This window comes from Anser cygnoides, chromosome Z, assembly GCF_040182565.1.
Source record: "Anser cygnoides isolate HZ-2024a breed goose chromosome Z, Taihu_goose_T2T_genome, whole genome shotgun sequence".
NCBI lineage: Eukaryota > Metazoa > Chordata > Aves > Anseriformes > Anatidae > Anser > Anser cygnoides.
In genome coordinates, this window is record NC_089912.1 from 7,941,209 (window position 1) to 7,962,290 (window position 21,082).

General features: G+C 39.6%; 1 protein-coding gene and 1 long non-coding RNA gene across 3 annotated transcripts in view; one reads left to right on the forward strand and one right to left on the reverse strand.

The window, feature by feature from the left end:
* Positions 1–14,006, reverse strand: part of ATG10 (autophagy related 10) — an 83,533-nt gene extending 69,527 nt beyond the window's left edge. The window contains exons 1-3 of one of the 2 annotated variants that reach the window (XM_048045691.2): positions 13,735–14,006; positions 12,698–12,823; positions 6,426–6,545 (exon numbers count right to left, since the gene is read on the reverse strand). In XM_048045691.2, the coding sequence (XP_047901648.2) occupies positions 6,426–6,545; positions 12,698–12,823; positions 13,735–13,986 (498 nt within the window). In that variant the 5' untranslated portion in view covers positions 13,987–14,006. Of the gene's footprint in view, positions 1–6,425; positions 6,546–12,697; positions 12,824–13,438; positions 13,691–13,734 lie in introns of those variants that run through there. The other variant, XM_013191797.3, reaches the window with a different exon arrangement.
* LOC125179717 (uncharacterized) lies at positions 13,987–19,652 on the forward strand. Its single transcript, XR_007157380.2, has 3 exons — positions 13,987–15,784; positions 17,956–18,009; positions 18,587–19,652. It is a non-coding gene; the product is annotated as an uncharacterized lncRNA (long non-coding RNA).
* Positions 19,653–21,082: the final 1,430 nt, after the last annotated feature.

The following is a 21,082-nucleotide window of genomic DNA, read 5'->3' on the forward strand; positions in this document are numbered from 1 at the left end:
GACATGTTAGTGAAGCTCAGGGCTCATTTTCCAAAGGCAACATCAGTTATTAACAGACCTTTTACATTCCCAACCTGCCCACTCCTACATAAAGCAGCAATGGCTGTAGCTTCAGAAATGGTTCCACGCTGACTCACTACTTTTGCAATACCGAGAAGAGCTGAGACAAACCACACACAGAGAATTATTACTCCAAGTTATTGCTTCCCTTAAGCTATTTGAATAATAAACAGAAAGAATGCATAAGTGAATCCAGATTTTCCTATTTCACTCTTTCAGTATGTAAGCTCTTTGAGGCATGAGGACTGTCCTCATTTCAAATTTTGTACAGAATTTTTCATCTTGTCAACAATCCACATAATAATATATGGTAGTAATTGTTCTGTCCTTGCTTAAGAGGTATCTACATCGCACTTAACAAAGGCTGGAGTGGGATACAGTTGATGGTAAATATTAATGTCCAGAATGAAAGCCAGTGTTTCAGTGCAATTGGCTGATAATAAAATAGGCAATATATGACTTCATAGCATTCAAATAGCTTCAACTATAGGAAGGGGAAAAAAAACCATTCTGTTCACTATAATTTGCTTAGGAAAAATGAAGGATGATTGAAAAAGGAAAAAAAAAACACAAATGTAGAAGGATAAGTTTCCAATTTTAGAGGAGGAGGAACCTATGGCCTCAGTCAAGATATTACTGTCCCAGTCTACCTCAAAATCAAGCACAGTTTAAGTTCATCAAACTTATTACTACCCTTGCACTGCTGGTCATCATTGCATTTAATGTCAGTGAAGAGCTTGTGATGCATGACTTCTATGAATCTCAGTTATAAAATTGGTTAACATAAGAGCATCGACAGAGAAATATTTTAAACATACGTCCTACATATAAAGTAAATTATACAAAAGATGATACAATTCCATGTTCCTTGATACAGACCCTGACAGATCTCCCAGCAGAACAGATTTGATCTGGATCAAGAAAGAATATACACCAAATATTGTTGAAATAGCCGGAATACAGTATGGTGGTTATACCTGATTTCTGCTGTCTGCAGAAAAGTATAGATGACACTCACCTGGCATAAAGTCAGGACGGCACAGAAAGACAAGTGACTCAATAAAAATCTAACCAGATCAAAATTGCAACTTTAAAATTTTAAAATAGCACCATGTATTTGTATCGGTTCCTGCTTTGCATCTCATGCTATTTTTCAATCTATTGAAAGATGCTCCAGAAGATTTATGATCTCTCCAGCTGTTATCCCAAGGACTGAATCCCATCTCATTAGTTAGAAGGGAGTGTCCTTCACAAACTTGGTCAAATATAGTTAGCCACAATGTCATTAGCAGTTTCTGTTTACCAATCTGGATAAGTATACTACCACATGGAGCCATGGATGTAATTCTTCCAGAAAAGGAGCAAACATCCCTTTTTCACGTGAAAACAAACATTTTGGTTAAACTAAACCCACAGAAATCAGAGAATGGCTTTCCAGAGAAACATTCTCAATTCTTTTCTAGTAAGACAATAAATAGAAAGAGAGAGGGTCTGCATAACACAGGACAACCAGGCAATGGTTAGAAAAATGGCCTGACATCTCAGTTACCGACAAGTACAAAGAGAAAAACATTCTGAAACTGCTCTAAGTAGGTATTAGCATTTAAGCTTACCTGTCTCCAAACATCCTCTGTTTAAAGTTTCAGTGTGTCTATGCAGATGTAAAACCTTCTTCATATTTATCTTAACCTAAGCTGGCTCTAAGGGTCATTTGAATACAATGAACAAAATCCAGCTCATGGCTCTAACACTGTACCTACTTAAAAGCAAGGAATTGTACCCTCTCACAGCTTCCAACACCCTACGCAGCCCTCATATAAGTTCATGAGACAATTCCTCTACAGCCTAAGACAGCTCAGGAATTAGCAAGAGTGTGTCTGGAAACTAGCAGATGTCAAAGGCTCTCTGGCACGTGAAAGGATAACGAGGAGACAGCCTGAATCCTGCAGCCTTGCCAACGAGCTGAAGCAACCATCAATTAACTACTATGTGCATGGCCTTCAAGTTCCAGAAAAGGGAAAACCTGCTTTGTAATAGATAGCATGCCAACTTGCAGCACAGTGGCTCCCAAACCTGTTCTTAGCTTCTGCTGCATTCCTGCTGGTCCAAGGGAGCAGGCAGCCTCACATTACAGAAACCTACTGCCAATCAGCTTGTCATTAGTAACTCACAGCACCTGCAACACAGGAATCTCCGTGAAAGCAAGAAGTTCCCACAGGAGCTGGAATACAGCAATTTCCCCCACCACCACCCCCCAACCCCCCGCATAATGGTGATGAGCCATCAGAAGTACTTTGCCACACCAGTATGTACAGCTCCATCACAGGTGCCAACTGTGACTGCCTGCTCTGACCACTGGTATCACAAGGGCCAGAGCATCCCACTGTAAAAAAAATGAAGTTTCCAGCTGAAGTCAAGAATGCCAGTCTCAATGCAAGGACTCTCAATGCAAGCTGCTCCAATGGCTGATCCTTACGGTCCTGAACTAAGTACAAGCTTTACTGTTCAAGTGAAATCTCAGTGGAATCAACAGCAATAACTGCTGTGGCCTTTAATGAGCATTCATCCATACTTTGTTGTACAAAATTTATATGACAAAATGCAGACAACAACATCCGAGTTAACCATCTTCTAGCTTCCCTTGATCAATGAAGAAAAATAGACTCTTCTAGATTCCTAGAAGATTCCATCCTCCCCTAAAATAGGTTGACTGATTTATACAGAAAACTGCTTTTTCACCTCCTCAGGCTGAAAAAAAGATGTAAGTGACAAGCTTTATGTTGCATCTATCTAAAAACAGCAGAAAGAAACCTACACAGGATTTTATTCTTGGTCTTCTGATGCTTTTTCATCTCTTTATTAAAACACAAGTTGTGTAAATGGAACCAAGCACACCACATAATACAGACCGCTGTGCAGAAAAGACCAGAATACATAGCTGTTCATTAATCCCTCACCACGAAGACTCCAAATATTTAGATAGCAGAGAATGGGATGGAATGTTGAAAAAGTTAACTGTCCGTGACCAATGAACTGAAATAAACTTTTCAAATAATTTGATCAGTTTCCGTGGGGATCCCATGATATTAGCACATTTTTGATAATATGATATCCGATCATTGATTTTCTGTTTTAATAAGGTTACTTTAATTCAACTATTCTGCATATCTTTTGCACTGTATCATTATACTTTAGTATCTCTTGACAGATTAAAAACAAACAGAAGAGTAACTATTTTGTTTCTCTGTAGTTTCAACACTGTATTTATCATCTTTGCTGTAACAGGATATAACCACTGGATTATTCAATGTCACCTCTGGTTCAATTACTTAAATGAGAGTTCTACCCTTATTATGGATAGCTTTCCTATATTTTCAACCAGCTTCAGAATTTTGCCTTCATTATCTTCCTCCTGATTTTCACTTTCCCTGCCAAAACCAACATTCCATTCGTAATCTCTGAACTGGATTTCCCAGGAACACTCTGGAGGGAAATCTTGTGGCCTTTTATGACATGCCATATACTTCAATACATTTTTGCCTTGTCTTTTTGTCAATGCTTGTTGTTCCTAACAATGGATATTGATTACAAGGACTTTTAATTTCCTAATTTTTCCTTTCCGACTGTTCCTAATTAACTACCTTACATAAAACTGTGTCCTATCTCCAACCACACACTGAAGGAGAAGATCAGCTGGAAATATCTCAGTGACACATAAACAATAGAGATACGATATAGCAAAGATCTAGATCACAACAGTAATTTGAAAACTGAAAATTCTGAAATGCAAAACTATCAATGGCCACATATTTTGCAAAAGCAACTATAATTCTTACTTAGAGCTCCCTTAGGTTTCAAATATATAAAAATACATTTTTTAAAATATACTAAAAAAATACGCTAAACACTGACTGCATATAACCATGGAGGACTTTGCTAGTTCTATCAAAACCCCCACTTTTGCTCAAGTCTACTCATCAGAATCTATTTCAATAAAGTGTTTTAAAAGACTATAGTAGCTCTGTAAAACCATGTGATTTATGCATGCAATGTGTACTTTTACAAAACAAAACCTATTTAAATAATAGACTGTTACTGCAACAAGGCTCTCACAGTCTTCATCTGTGGAAAAAAAAGCATACTTTTCATGCATGCACTCGTTTCTTCTTATCCCCCTGCAGTCGCTGCTTCCATCTTTCTGCTTAGCCTTCAACACATAGTTTTACTTTACATGTCCATAGCAAATTTCATTCTCTAACTAATCAGTTTGCTTCTACAAAATTCTAGATTAAATAGCTACACTTTTAACAGCCTGGTTACCCTTTAGTTCAATGAAGAATATAAATTTGACATCATCTCTGTTGGGCAACTAATATTTTGGAAAGGAGGCAATATTTTCTTATGCATACTATTAGGTCTTATAACCTACATAATCTTCTAAGACCTGCCTCCTGCTTGATTCTTCATCTTTATTGCTAATATGCAACATGAACAAAGATTTCTCCTCAAAGAGGACCAGTTGATGTTCAAGGTCCCTTCCAACCTAGACATGTCTATGATTCAAGATATATAAATCTGTCACAATATTTCAAGATAAACCATAGAGTTTGACCTAAAACTATATTTCAGTACATTAAAGACTAAAGCTCTTTCTTTTGTTGTGACACTCTTTCTATAGCTGATACCATTTTCTAGAGGAAGAACTAAACAGCTTTACAAGATGCTCTTTTAAAATACAATCTGTAATGAAGTCTTGATTCATTATTAAAACAGTTGCAATAATAAAAAGCAATTTTGAATATAAACATTAATCTGTTCTTACAAGCCAGGAATAAAGTACACAAACCTTGTTGTAATGACAGCTAAATAACAACCTCTGAAGCACTGATACTAGCCTTCATTTTAAGAAACACTAGAATTTAAATTAAAGGAAAACCTAAAATGCTTAAGATGCATTAATGCTATTAATTTGCAGCTATCAAACAAATGCTATTAATTCGTAGCTATCAAACAAATATAAGGTAATGATTTTAAAGATTATATGGATTTCAATTTGTATCAAATCTGGTGTACCAGCTGTGGGGTTGTAAAGTTTTCTAACTTTTTTCAGAGTACTGAACAAGCTGTCTTAACAGCAACAGGACTAAGTCTTGTTCACAACTTACTTGTGTCATTTCAACCCTAGCTGCTCCTCATGGTACCCTGAGGGACCCAGGTGCTGCATCAGTCCAGTCCTGTACTTGCACTGATCAGCCAAACAGAGCATGAAGATCAGCCTTATACCTACCAGTAAAAGTCATATTTCACCTATTCAGACATCAGTTCTCACAAAATTTTTAGGATTTGAAATCTCTACCCCTCTTCAAACCACGGCTGAAATCCACGAGTGAACTGAAAAATCAGTAGAAAGAACTACCTAGTAGACAGTATGATTGTTTTAAGTGGCATTTCCTTAGAAATCAGGCCAAAAAAATACTTATCTTAGACCCGTACCAGAGTCTCTATGGGGAAAAAGAAAAAAATCGGTGTGATGATGAGAAAAGAAAAGGAACTGTTACAGGGAAAGGTAACTGGAAAATACACTCTGTCAATCTATTCAGCGGTTTATAATATAAAGAATCCATTGTTTTCAGGCAATTATAATCCAAAAGTTCTTTTCATATGTATGATAACAAGAAAATGAATGAATTTCTGCTGTTTATATCTTGATTAGTCAATAATCTGGAGGTCTAATGCAGAGTCAAACAAGCAAATAATTATTCTAATCAGTCACCCTCAGTTTAATGAACAAGATTCATTTTCTGGAAGAAATCAGTTTACTTTCCTCAAAGAACACCTAATATATTTTCTTTCCCACTACTGGTTTCAAAAAATTGCTCATTATTTATAATATTTGGTAAGAATTCTCATAGCAGAAAATAAGTATACAAGTATAAAACTCTTATTCACATCTTATTTCTTCAGAATATCACTTCAAATGAACATAAACCTGAAAGTTTTCTTTAATTTTTTAATTTTTGTCTCTAAGATAACTAAATAATGATGCCTTATCTTTTTCAAAAAGCTGGTTTTTTTAATGTTAGTGAATTGATGTACTAAGAAATATTGTCCTTCCACAATGAAACTATACATACATATATACAAATATACATGCTCGAGCCTTTCCATTTCCTGCCAATTTTCACCTCCAAGTTAGCTGCACACATGAACAAGAAGAACTGAATGAAGAATAACCAAAAGCCACTGCAAACCATAACTTAAGATCTGAAATCTTTCTGGAAGGACTTAATTTAATAACATAATATTTTTTAAAATCCTGTTCATGATTTCTTTTATTAACTCAGAAGTCTAAAATCTCTACTTACTTCAACATGCAGAAACAACGCTTGTTCAATGTTATCACTGTTTTTCTCCTTGAGATCTGGTGGGATGCCTCTGTTTGTTATTCGGAACTGTGTTTTACTGAGATAACCATCAGCAAGGTCCTGTGTTCAGAAATATAAAAATAAAAAATAAAAAATCTGTAACCAAAATGCTGAATGCTATCACTGTTCTAGAAAATAAACAGCATAGCATTTAGGCACAAGCTCCAAGTCTTTTTACAGGAACCAACCACTGCATTGCTTTTCAGCATCTTCTCACAGGTAGTTTACACTAGTTCTCAGTGTTAAAGGAAGTCATAGACGTGAAAAGTGAAAATAAATTTCAATACAGTAATTAATTTAATGAGATAACTGATACTTTGGGAGAAAGGGTGACTGCCAAGGAATCAGAAGACAGTGCACGAAGGTCATGAAGAGATGGGTGGCTAATAACTTGCAAGGCATTGATCATACCAGTATAAATTTCCCAATTCCTAATAGCTTGTTTTACTTTAGGACTTTATGAAAGTTACACGGTAAACAGAGCTTAAAAAAGAACTAAAACAACTTCAGAATTTGAATGTGTAGAGTGACAGCTTTTTTCCCTCCTCTTGATCACTTCTGAGGGTCAAATGCAAGAGAAAACAGCAAAGCTTTACCTTCTCCCAACTCCCTTTTTATCATTCTGCTTCCCATACCACATGGTCTACCATTGTAAAAGGCCCTTGTGCAATTCTGAGTGGTAGGAGAAGCTTTTAGGAGCTTTCCCTCTTTGTTGACTTTACTATCTGCACACATATATAAAAATATTTTTTCGATTCAAAGAAGAGAGAAAAAACTTTACTAACAGATCACTGGAAAAACATACACTCTGAAAGGGAGAAAGAGTATACAGAACACAAAGAACAGTAGTTGCATGTTAAGAACATATTTCTCAAAGGAAACAAATAAATTGGGGTTTTATTAGCTGTTTCATTACGTTTTATTTTAGACAAACACAGAAAGCACATGTGCAACATCTGATGAAAAAGGATTCTATTCAAAACAGTCTCTCTACAGAATTCATTAATGTAGCATTAAATTGCTTGACAAGGCCGCAAATTTAACCATAATTTAACTCTTCGGTTAATCTATCATTTCTGACACAGTTTATTTCATGTATTTTGACCTTTAAATCAACACAGGTTTTATTCAGACACACTAGTTCTCTCCTTTCAGTGACACTGCAGTATATATGTACCTCCAACATCTGTTATGCCTATACATGTATTTTGTTCTTATCAAGTTTCACACCTTAAATAAAACAATAATGCCATCTATATGTGTTTTTCCCTGTGAATTTTTAAGCGTGAATCATATTATGAGCAATTATATTGCTCATCGAGAAGCTGAATCTGCCAAACTTTGCTGGCTGTCCTGGTTGTACAACCAACCAACCGTATCCTGGCTCTGAAGAACCACGCATGCAGAGGACAATAGAGGTGGAAAAAATTAGGCATATCTTGGTGATACAAAAGCTACTCCATTCATTCTCAACACCCTCTCAAGTCTCTCCCTGGGGAGTTTCATGCAAGCATTAGCAGGAGTACAGCTACCTACACTGGTATTTATCACCCTAAGAGCAGCAAAGAAAGTACTACCACCACCCACAGAGGTGAAACACCCCAAGGCACAATGAGCTTTGCCAGAGAAGGGCTGGATATAACATTCACCTCCCTGAACCAGTTTTTCCAGTGAGGGGAAAGGAGCCAAAGCCACATAGTCTTTGCGCTCTATAGTATTTGAATGCCATGCAAAGTAGCTAAATACAGCTGGAAACCCGGAGTTAGAAGTCTCCATATTTGACAAGAGGTCAGTGGAGAGGTGGCTGGAAAGAGGAGCATCCTTCCCGTTGCACTCCGTGTACGTAATTTGTACACTTCTGCCCTATAAATAAATCAATACTTTAGTAAGGATTTTGATCATCATGAATGTGGAAAAGGGAGTCCCTTTCTTTTCCAGCTGTCTTTAAAGTATCATAAACAAAAGTGAACCGATACAGCCTTTGATATGACCTCCCAGATTAACCTAACTAAATACAATTTGTAGTATTTAAAACGGAAAAAAAAAAAAAGAAAAAAAAAAAACAGAAAACAAAACAGAAAGCAAACAGTGGGACAGCCATCACAGATGAGATTCAATTATCCATCCCTAATAAAAGTCAGTGTTACTATCTAAATTGAGGTCCATCAGATCCTACAACAGAGGCTCTCTTAGCTTTTTATACAGCTTTCTTTCTGGGAGAAAAACAGGGATTATAAAAATGACACAATTTAGAACATTTCACTTACAGCTAAGAATACAGGATTCTGCTTGGGTCATGTAAGCCTATGCCACAAGAGCAGCTTGGCAAAAACAATGAGCATTTCATCACCTAAGTTTAATCTCTACTAAAAACATGGGAACACAAGAACACAGTTCTACAAGTCTGATTTACTTGTGTGGTCTTATTGCCATCAATGGGTCTATTCACGTGAGCATGGAATGAGGAATGGGATCCAAGTGCATTACATCAGCAAAACTGAGTGCCCCAAACTGCCCATAACACATACATAGTTTAAAAAAAAAAAAAAAAAGGCAAAAAGACAATGAGATACTTTTTTAACGAAAAAATTTCCTTCACAGATGATATAGGATAAATGAATGGTCTCAGTGGCCAGGATTTTATCACACTCTGAAATCACAGAGTTGCCAACTTGGTCCATTAAAAAAAAAAAATCCACTCACAATTTTTTTATACATGAGAACAAGAATCTATCTCATTTTGCTATTTCCAGCAAAGGTTCATATTTCACAGAAAGTTCAAACTTTGACCTATGTATTGAATTCCCAATAGAGGCTCATAGCATCTTTCTTTGTTGAATAAATCCCTCATAAATAGAACCTTGGACCAAAATCTAAAGTTTCAAATGGTTGCCTACAAGAAAGGGTACATTGTAACACTTGGCTAATAACTGCACTGTTTTAAAAGCTTCTGAAAAGAATGTATCTAAGGCCAAAATGCCGCTTCTTACTGAAATTGTTTTATCTGTGATGAAGGGGTTACAAATGGTAACCCCTCCATACAATTATATGGAAATGATATTACGTATTTACTCTGGGAATTTCTGCATTTCAAACTGGTACAAGCATGATTTTTCTCCCCAGAATTCATGAAATGACAGGGAACAAGACATTAAAAAATAATAAAATAAAAAAAAAACTCCTAGAGAAGTAAATTCTGTGTAGCAAAGAGAAGAAATACTAAGATAATGAGTATCTCAAACCATCCATTACTGAAAACCAATCACAGAAGCAAGAAACTATAAGAAAGCAAGCAAAAAGAAATGAAGAAAAAGGAAATCCTAAAACAGCATGGCCTTATTATTAGGTAGAAAATAATAGAAGCATTCAAAGTAGAAAAAACAAGTGTTCAAAGTATTTCTGTTGTACTGGAGATAAAATACAAACAGTGTAGCCATGTGCCATAACCACTACAAATTCTTCATGTCAGGAGTAGTTAAGCAGGACATTAGCATGAAGTGGCTATAATTAGGTATTCTCAAATCAGCACATATGAACTGCCGATGTACTTCAAGTCTTCGAGCAGTGTGGAAGTTTCAGAGAACTTGGGAGAAGGCCAGCACATAGCCATATTTCTTTAGAAGTATGTATTTACAGAGTTGCGTAGCTATACACACATTAGCTTGACATCATCCCAAGCAAAGACTTCATATGGAATTCAATCATTAATGAAATATATTCATTAACTGGAATTATTTAAGAAAAATAGATTTTTGTTATGGTAACTTAAAAAGATGAGATTGCATGATAAATATTATACAAGATACATGCAGAATTCCATAAGATAGCCATTGATTCCAAAAGCAGAAATTAAAAATTAAAATAATTCCAAACTAATCAGACACCTACTAAAGGACGAAAAACGATTAATTCAGAGATCTCAAATGTACCTTTAAAAATGGGGAATCATCATGAAGAAGTGATTCTAATGGGATCCTGTGGGACTAGTCTATTTCAAATTTTGGTTAATGACCCAGAAACAATATGTAATTGTTATTGGTGAGGTTTAAAAATGACGGGGAAGCAAAAAATAATGAGCATTGATCACTAATACAGATTCTTCTGGTTGCTGTATGCAAGTAATTAACATGTATTTAAACACAAAATATATAAAGTCACACATGTAGAACAAAGACTGCAAGATGAAGGATTAAATCCTTAGGCACAAAATCCCTGCATTTGGTTTATTGATAATTAGCTGAACAGGAATACTCCATGTGATATTTTAGTTTAAAATGTTAAAGTCACCCTTTAGTAGAAAGATTTGGACTTCACAGTGATACAGTATCGATCATCTAGTCCTGACCATGGCCAAAGAACAATGTTGACATATTGAAAGGATTCAAGGATCCCCAGGAGCACTGGAAAACATGCCAAACAGTCAAGGAGGTCAATGTGTTTTGCTTAAGACAGACAAGGTTAAGGGGTGAATCGATCTGAATTTGCCTAACAAATCTGGTGGCCTTCTATGATGGGGTTACAGCATTGGTGGATAGGGGAAGAGCAACTGGCGCCATCTACCTGGACTTGTGCAAAGCATCTGACACTGCCCCCGTGATATCCTTGTCTCATACTTGGAGGAGAGACATAGATTTGATGGAGGGACCACTCGGTGGGTGAGGAATTGGCTGGATGGTCACACTCAAAGAGTTGTGGTTCAGCTCAATGTCCAGGTGGAGATCAGTGACGAGTGGTGTTCCTCAGGGGACAGTACTGAGACCGGTGCTGTTTGACATCTCTGTCAGTGACACGGGCAGTGGGACCGAGTGCACCCTCAGCAAGTTTGCTGATGACACCGAGCTGTGTGGTGTGGCCAACATGCCAGAGGGAAGGGATGCCATCCAGAGGGACCTGGGCAGGCCTGAGAGGTGGGCCTGTGCGAACCTCATGGAGTTCAACAAGGCCAAGTGCAAGGTCCTGCACCTGGGCTGGGGCAATCCCAAGCACAAATACAGGCTGGGTGGAGAATGGATTGAGAATAGCTCTGAAGAGAAGGGGCTAGGGGTGCTGGGTGACAAGAAGCTCAATGTGGGCCAGCAATGTGTGCTTGCAGCCCAGAAAGCCAACCGTACCCTGGGCGGCACCAACAGCAGCGTGGGCAGCAGGGCAAGGGAGGGGATTGTCCCCCTCTGCTCTGCTCTCGTGAGACCCCACCTGGAGCCCTGCGCTCAGCTCTGGGGCCCCAGCACAATAAGAACAGGGACCTGTTGGAACAAGTCCAGAGGGCCACAAGGATGATCAAGGTGCTGGAGCACATCTACTGTGAAGACAGGCTGAGGGAGTTGGGTTTGTTCGGCCTGGAGAAGAGAAGGCCCCGGGGAGCCCTCACAGCAGCCTGCCAGTGCCTAAAGGGGGCTGCAGGGAAGCTGGGGAGGGACTCTGTGTCAGGGGGCGTAGGGATAGGACATGGGGGAACAGCTTTAAACTAAAAGAGAGGAAATTTAGATTACATATGAGGAAGAAATTCTTCACTCTGAGGGTGGTGAGGCTCTGACCAGGTTGCCCCATCCCTGGAGGTGTTCAAGACCAGGCTGGATGGGGCTTTGGGCAACCTGGTCTGGCAGAGCGGTCCCTGCCCATGGCAGGGGAGTTGGAACTAGACAAGTCCTTAAGGTCACTTGCAACCCAAACCATTCTATGATTCTGTGAGTCTATGAATCTAGAAGTACTAAAACAGGAAGAATTCTGATAAAAGATGGATCTCCAGATTCGAAGACAATGTACAAGTTCCAGCTGCTGGAAGCTGAAGCTAGGCAGTTCAGATTAAAAGTATTTTTTCCAGATTTCGAGCACAGTCAACTGTTAGATAGGCTCGCTGAGAATTTTAATTTTTTCCTCATCTTTGGGAATTCTGAAAATGAAGACAGAATAACGCCTTAAAAAGCATTTTGTCATCAAAGCAGAAATCATAAAATTATCCTACCCCTTTGTTACATAAAAAGTCCATGCCAGCAGTTGTTTCTGGATTCATGAGTTCTACTCAATAGATGCCTTGGCCTAAATCCTCAGATAAACCACCTCTGCGCTCTTTTGCTGTTGGATCAGCTCAATAAAATGCCATTTATTTCATGCAATACAAACCACCCAAAAGGATGTTCTAGCTCCTAGTGGTTGCCAACAGCTCAAAAAGGCCAGCGAGGGCATCTAAAAATTAACACTTTGGTTATTTTTACCTTGGTAGTTCTCCACTCCCAGCCATCTCCTATTTGTTGCGAATGTTTAATAAATTCTTCACAGTACTGCCTGAATCTTTTTTCTTCCAGAAAAAAGTCCTCTTCGACAGCCATGCTACAGGACATCTGCAGAGCAAACTAAACGTTAGTACTGACAGACGAATGCTAAAAATAACTCGCATTGATTTATAGCAATTGAATAGCAAAATAACAAAGCACTGGGAGACATTTTGTTTCTTTTCAACAAAAGCGCGTTTCTTCAAGTGCGGCGCATTGGAGAACTGCAGAGTGGCTGAGGTCGGAGGGATCTCTGGAGACCATCTAGCCCAACCGCCCCGCTCAGAGCAGCGTCGGCCCCAGCAGGTTGCTGAGGATCACTTCCAGTTGGGTTACCATTACCTCCAAGGAAGGAGATGCCACAACCCCTCTGGGGAACCTGTTCCAGTGCTTGGTTACCATAGCAGTAAATATTTTTTTTCTTATGTTTAGACATAAGAAATAAGTCGGTTGTCGTTTCATAGGGTAGTGGTGAAAAAAGCCTGGCTCCTCCTTCTTTATTCCCTCCTACCTTTTTTTATACCCATTGCTAAGATCCCAAAGAGCCCTTGGTTCTCCAGGCTGCACGACCACCTCCAGCAAAGCTCCCCCAGCCTTGCTGGCTCTCCAGGATGAAGTCCCCATCCTCCCGTCCTCACCCCGCTCGCCAGATCCCCGTGGTGCCCACCAACCACCTCATCTCACCTCCCCATGGCATCACAGGTGCTGGCAACACCAGGGGCAGACAGGGGTGCGGATGCCACCCCAAAACACCCCAAAACAGCACCCTGCTTTTGGGCGACCCCCCTGGGCTGCACCCAGCGGGCACCTCCGGACCCGTGGCTCCTGGGGGCAGCGGGGGAGCCCCCGGGGGGCCCTACCCGAGCCCCCTGCCCTGTCGGGGTGCTGTGCCCGCCGGGCACCGCCGCGGTGCAGGATCCGTCCCTTCGCCCCCGCCCGCCCGCGGGTTCGAGCCCCGCGGCGGGACGTGTGCGCGTTACCTGGATAAGGAGGAACGGGAGATTGGGGGACTGCCCTGCCCCAGTCTGCCCTGCCCGACCCGACCCGTCCCGTCCCGTCCCGACCCGACCCGGGTGCGGGGGGGTCGGCTGCGGGTCCCCCCACACCGGGGATAGCCCCCAAGGGTGCGCGGTGCGAGGGGGAGGGGGCGGAACGCTGGAGGGGGAAGGGAGAGGGAGCGGGAGGGAAGCCCCGCCCGCGCGGCAGCGCCCCGCCTGCCGCCCGCCGCGCATGCGCACGATGCTGGCGGGCAGCGCTGCGGCGCTGGGGAGAGAGGGGAAAGGGGAGGGGAGGGAGAGCGCGGGCGCGCATGCGCGGAGCGGGGGCAGGTGGCCCAACGGTCGTGGGCGCTGAGGGGCGGTGGCGCCTCAGCGGCGGGTGGGTGGGGCGGCTGCGTGTTAGTCTGTCCGGCTGTCTGTCCGGCCGGCCGACCCCCCCTCCGGAGCAATGCTTCGCAAGGGCTTTGTTTTCTTAAAGAAATGCTCCTTGACAGGGCAAGGGGTGATGGCTTTAAACTAAGAGAGGTTTAGGTTAGATGTGAGGAGGAAATTCTTCCATCAGAGGGTGGTGAGGCACTGGCACAGGTTACCCAGAGAAGCTGTGGGTGCCCCTTCCCTGGGGGTGCTCGAGGCCAGGTTGGATGGGGCTTTGGGCAACCTGGTCTGGTGGGAGGTGTCCCTGCCCATGGCAGGGGGTTGGAAATAGATGGTCTTCTAGGTCCCTTCCAACCCAAGCCATCTAAATTTCTAAAATTCTATGATTACTTTTATCCTCAAAAATCCCTTTTCCAGACTGCAAGGTGTGGCTCCATGGGGGGAGAAGAAGTCCCTGACTGCCACAGCACAACCAGGCAGCACCAGAGAGAAACAGCCAGGGGTGAAACATTGTGTGTCGGTCTGTAGCCCGTCACACCTACGTGTCTTTTGGTCGTGGGTGATGCAACAGGCATCAGGCTCTGCAGCAGAGGCATAACTCTTTGGAGGGCCTTCCCTTCGTCAAGCTCTTCCCTCTCTCAGACCCCTCCTCCCACCATCCGAAAAAGAAGAGATATTTGAGCAAGATAAATTTAGTTCAGGCTGGCCTTACGCCAGAAGCTCAACAATGCCAGTTTTATTTGAATGTTTCTAATTAGTTTTGCAGACTTAATCTAAGTTCTTTGCCTGCGATATAAATATATAATTGTACGTTATGACTTTTCTCTAATGAAAACAAGAAGGGGGGATCATGAAATTAAAATGGCCAGATCACCTGAGCAGCAGTAGAAATGTCATGCAAAATAGGTATATAGTTTTGTGGATGAAAATACGAAGAAATGTGATTCCAGTCACCCAGACTGGAATCCTGAGCTATGTTCAGGAGATACCTAACACAGATTTCTGTAATGATTTTGTTACTTTAGCTGTGTTACAGGATGGAATACAATGGTTCAGTTGACAGGAACCTTCAAAGACAATCAAGTCCAACTGCTTGACCACTTCAGGGCTAAACAAATGTTAAAGCATATTAATGAAGGCATTGTCAAAATGCCTCTTGAACGCTGACGGGTCTGGGGACCTCAACCACCTCGCTAGGAAGCCTGCTAGACAGATAATGTGCACCTCGTGGGCTAAATATGCATCTGTCTATGCTGGACAAATGCTAGAAGAATTACTTTTAAGCTCATGAGTATCAGACCAAACATTTTTCAGTAGTGAGGTCTTGTCCGGCATGACTAAACTATCTAAACAATAGTAATTACAGAATGCACAATATTTTGATAGACTTAAGTAGAACATTAAAATGTTGGCTTTACCAATTTGGCTGTAAACTAGTATTTTAAAGAGTTCTTTAATTATTGTAGAAAAAATAAATGAGCTGTCCCATCATCATTGGAGCCCACAGTGTTCAGCATAGAGGCTCCGTATGCAAAAATGCATTGCTCTAGCTGGTTAGAATGTGGCGTTCTCCAACTGTGCAGTTCCTAATTTGCTTGTAATTTGCTGGGTGAGGAAACCTCATGAAGGCCAAAGCTTTTTGCTGGAATATTCTGAGGTAAACCATTTCTCTTTGTTCTCAAAATTCCACTTGCTGGATTTTGGCTGTTAGCAGCCTACTTCTTCAAATATATACCATGATTCATATTTAAATATAATTTTCACAGCTCTTCGTGAAAAATGAAATGTTCCATGTAGGTCCATAATTTTAAACATTAGGTATATTTGAGAAAAGATTTGTTCCACTAAACCATTATTCTGGAGAACATTTAATTGTGTGATGTGCTTTGAAGAGATTACTGTACCCCCCATAGATTATTATTTTGACTGAATATATTAATTTTGAAAGCAGTTGTATAGCTGCTTGGCTTGTAATGGCTTGGGTGATGCCATCAGAACTACAAGTTGTGATCATATAGTCATTACTTAATCATTATTAGAATTAATTATTTATATTGATCTTGGCTGTTTCTTTTAAATGTTGGGGTTTTGAAATTAGGTAAGTAAACACCATGTTGTCCTCCAGCCCTGAGTTTTGAAGGAAGATTTTACATTGTGCAATATATTCTGTAAGCCATTTTTGCTAACAGAAAATGCCTGTGTTATTGAAAAAATGTCACGTAATGTGCATTGCCTTGGAAGCTAGAGCTCCTGATTTCTAATTTTAGCTTTGTTACTGTCTCTTTGCATTTTCTCAGGCAGAATCATAGGTTTAAGACATAGCGCATTTAAAAAGTGGCTGCTGGGGCCCCAGATTTTGCATTGAATATAGCAGAGTAGCTGCCATGACTGGCAGATTGTAGAAAACAAAACCGTAATTTCTTTATATTTGGATTCGTTTACTTAAACTAAAGTTTATGTAAGCACATATTCACGTACAGACCCTGTAAAAATCAAGGACAGCCAGCAACTAGGTACTTGCCACTAGAGGTGATTTTTGAAGGCAGTAGGCTTTCCCTATACTGAGCACGTATCTCAAGCGGGTAATATTACCCATGGACCTGGAACTGAACATACACAGTGTTAAGTAATTTGTGTATTAATCAACATAAGAATGAACAGTGTACCTGAATATCCCTGTCCAGGGCTCACCAGCTTACTCATGGTAAGCATAGCCAACTCTTCAGGTTAAGTTAAGGTCTAAAATGCTTAAATTGAAAAACTGTTGGTATCCATAAGCTGTGCTTGGCAGTATCAATGAAATACTATGAATCTCTTAGTAGATAGGATACTGTAGGGGGTGGATTCCAATCCTGCTTCTGGTATTGACAAACCGGGGCTAGCAGTTTCATTTTTCTACATCCGTTAGCCTTTTTGGCTGTCTTCAAAGTAGATCAGGCTCATAGCATATTCTCACGGTGTCTGGGATCAGCTGGGTCATTTCAGTAAACTGTAGTGAGTGCCTCTTTATCAAAGGAAACGTGTTTGCCATAGTTCTAAAATTACTTTAAAACAGGCCCCAATGTGCCGGTTTCTGTCCTTTCCCTTCCGTCTCTTGCCTGTACTCTGAATAAATGCCCATTTCCTCTCTCGTTGCTGCCATATGAAAGCATTAAGTCTTGTTCCTTGTGTTGCTACCTAGATGTTGATTTACTTAAAACAGAGATACAGGTCATCAGGCTATTTTTTACTCTAAATACATTAGTATGTGTAAATACATATTTACAAAATTATCAAATGTTGATAATTTTTGAGAGCAAAAATAAAGGACTTAAATGTTGGACTTAAAGAACTAACCTGAACAAAGATCATGAAGAATAATCTTTCTTCAGCTAGGAGGTGGACTGAATGATCTCTGAAGGGTCTTTTTCATCTCTTCTTCCTGGATTTTGGTCCCAAGAAAGAAAACTTCCTTCACAACTAATTGATCAATCAAGCAGTTCAGGCAACACTGCTAGTAACGTTCTTTAAAGAAAAAAAGTAACATCTCTAGAACTGATGGAATTAACATGATGTACTTTCAGTTTCACAAATCCTACTTAGTTTGATTCAATTCTGATGCTATTTCTTCCACTTTGGTTTCTGATTGCCTTTAATTTTGAATGGTGAGCAATGTACCTGGGTTGCAAAATGTTACAACAAAGGAATGTTGCGAGATAAGCCAAGTAAGAAATGATGGATTAGCCAAAGCAAAATGGTCTTGAAAATCACACGAGGCTATTTGACAGCATGTTCAAAATCAAAATGTCATTTGTGCTATAACAAATCCTTTCCTCATTTGCTCTACAGGTATGGTCGCAGGAACAAATGTACCTTATTTACAGTTAAGGATTGCATATGCAGGTAACATCTGCAAGAGTGAAATGCTGGACTTCATTCCAGTTGAAACTAGTGTTAGCAAATGTTAACCAGGGCCGACCGCTTAATTTAAATCTCTTCATTGTCTATCATTAGATTAATAGACCTCATAGAGATTCTGCTCCAATAATACATAATAAGAATTAAAAATATGACCATCTGCATTATTCTACTTAGTTCGTTTAGGAGACTTCAGAGTTGAAATTTCCCTGATAGAGATTGTTAGGTGAGACTCACTATTTCAAAATTGCTAATGGAGGTACAAACCTATTTTTCAGTAATAACTGTAATTTCTGTAACTTCCAGTGCCCTTATGAGGTAGGCAAGTAGTGTTATTTTCCTTTTGCTAGTAGAAAAAGAGGAATTAACTTGTTAAAGGCTGTGGTGACTCATATTTAGGTTGGCGAATGGAGCTAAATTTTGTAGATCCATGGTCTCTGCCTTCAACATATTTACCTTTTTGGTACTATGATTATTCTGAGAGAAAGTTCAGAAGGAAACAAACAGGGAAATATACAAACAGCATGCATTTTTCATGGATATTTTTCTTTTTCTCCAGCAGCTATGAACCAGCACTGAAGAAAGGACTGGTATAATGCAGCAGTTCTTGCATTCTTCTGGTTTTAGCAATTTTTCTACTTCTTCCTATTCATTTTACTCTAAGAGCTTAATCATTCTTTCAGTTTTCAGATTTTTTTTCCCGTGTGTTTTGTATTTTCTTTTTGTTTCTGTTACTCATGTTCCACTCTTGTTTTATTTCATTTTTTTTCCTATTAGACCAATAGATATGGAAAACAATTTGAGACAGGCTGCATAGGAAATAATCATGTCATTAATATGGAAGATAATAGCAGTTCAAGGCCTCAAAAGTGATGCTCCTAAGCAGGGAATTGGATTTCTGGGACTTTGAGAATAATGAGGAGGACTAATTGATATAGAAAGATAAATTTTTAAATTGGCTTACAAGTTCATGGTCAAAATGGCATTAAAATATGTGCAGACAGTAGAGCAAAGGCCATTATAAAAATGATTATACGATTACTGTTAGAACATATAGTAAATATGTACATATATGTAATAAATAACAAGGTACCATCTCTCTGTCTTGTTTTATTAAGCCAGCAAAGCTATGCTACCATTGTCAGCTGAAAACACTGTTACTGAAATCAGTAAATCAGAAATCATTTCTGAATACAATATCAGAAGTTTGTTCAGGCTGCTAGCTAGAAAAGAACTAGAATTCATTCTACGTGTGAGGAGTAAATAAAGCCTAGTGTAAAGCTCCAGAATAAATTATTCCAAAGACATAGTTTATCTGGTATAGCTCTGCAGGTCCACCTCTCATAATTAACACTGAACTGAGTCAAAACTGACAGATATTGATGCTATGAAAGGAACATTTTATTCTTGATTTCTACAATATATTGTGAACCTAAAATTTTGTAATGTAACATGCAACGCTGTGTTGAAAATATTTTCCATTGGTAAATATGAAGGTCAGGAGGAAAGCTTTCTGGATAGAAAATGACAGGCGAGAGCAGACCAATTAATATCTACCTCATATAAAGGAGAGACTCTGGGCCTAACAAAAAGATTTACTGCAAAAGCTAAGAACTCTGTTATTTAATGAGACTGACTGAATTTGAAATATGAGAGAATTTCTTCATGAATGCAGAACAAAGAATGACAGTTTTTACATTTGTTTTAATTTCTTCAAGAACAGACACTATCCAAAATAGGAATGAATGAGTGAATAAATAAATAAATTTTGCACCATCCATTGTCATTTTGCAGAGGAAAATATATGTATAAATTGTCCATTTAGAAGCAAGGCAACAAACTATAAAGGTGGTAGTGGACATCATATAAAGTTAGTGATCATTGGTCAAAATTGCAAATTAATTCCTATAATTACAATTCAGATAATTTTGAGTAGATGGATAGCAGCAACAATTCAAATTCCACCAAAATGCATAGAAATTGCTTCTTCTAAATTAATCAACTAGAAGTAATAACACAAGTATAACACCCAGTCATATTTACAAACATATTTTTTTTGGCACCTTTCTGACCAATCTGATTAATGTAAAGAACTGTCCTACTGGAAAGGACATCGAGTGATCATCTTGTCTGTCATGGCAAATCCCTGGCTGCAGATGTGCACCCTCATCCAGTGAGGTTTGTATCAGTAAACGCTGCATTCTTAACAGATCCTGCAGAGGTATCAACTGAAACATACTCCAAATCCTGCCTGTGACACAAATTGCACAATGAATCAGGACATTAGTGTTACCTGTACTGACAGTGCAGCTAAGTGAAAGAAAACAGAGGAGGCACGAGGCCACCTTTCTTCATTCCAGGCTGTCTAGGAGACAAACTTTCCCTTAGAGTTGTTCTAATTTACTCTGAATGAAATAGTCCCTTCAAGGCAGTACTCCAATCCATATCAAACCCCTTTCCTAGCTTGGAACCCCATCTGAGCTTTTAGCCTACAATCAACAGCATAATGAGAGAAAATGCCTTTTGAAAACTCTGAATTCAAGTTTATGTTGTATCCCAGCAAGTTATTCATGTCACAGCACTGCATGCACACAGGGTCCTGTACACTGGGGACATATTTGATGATCTATAGATTCGATTTCAGGATTTACAGGGATCATCAGACATGCCTTTCCAGGAACTAGATTTTTTCTTAGTTTTCATTTTGCTTTGCAAAACCTAGCTTTTCCCCTTATGGTCCCAAAGGGGGAAACGAATGTCTGTCAAATAATGCTTTTATAGCTGAGCAAGGTCCCAGATGGTTCTGGAGGTACTAAGGGACTGCAGATGTCCCCGGTTAGCACTCAGTGAGTTATGCCAGCCAAGAGTGATGCACTGTAGTTCAACGGAGGCTTGATGGATGATAAGGACAGAGTTTTGAACATCAATGTGGAAAATATATCATCAAGTTCTGTGACACCAAAGTAATTAAGCCTAATGCTTGAGCTCATAGACAAAATTAGGTCCTTCCCAGCAATGTTGTTGCCCATGGAGTATTACTGCTCTCTATTATTTTAGT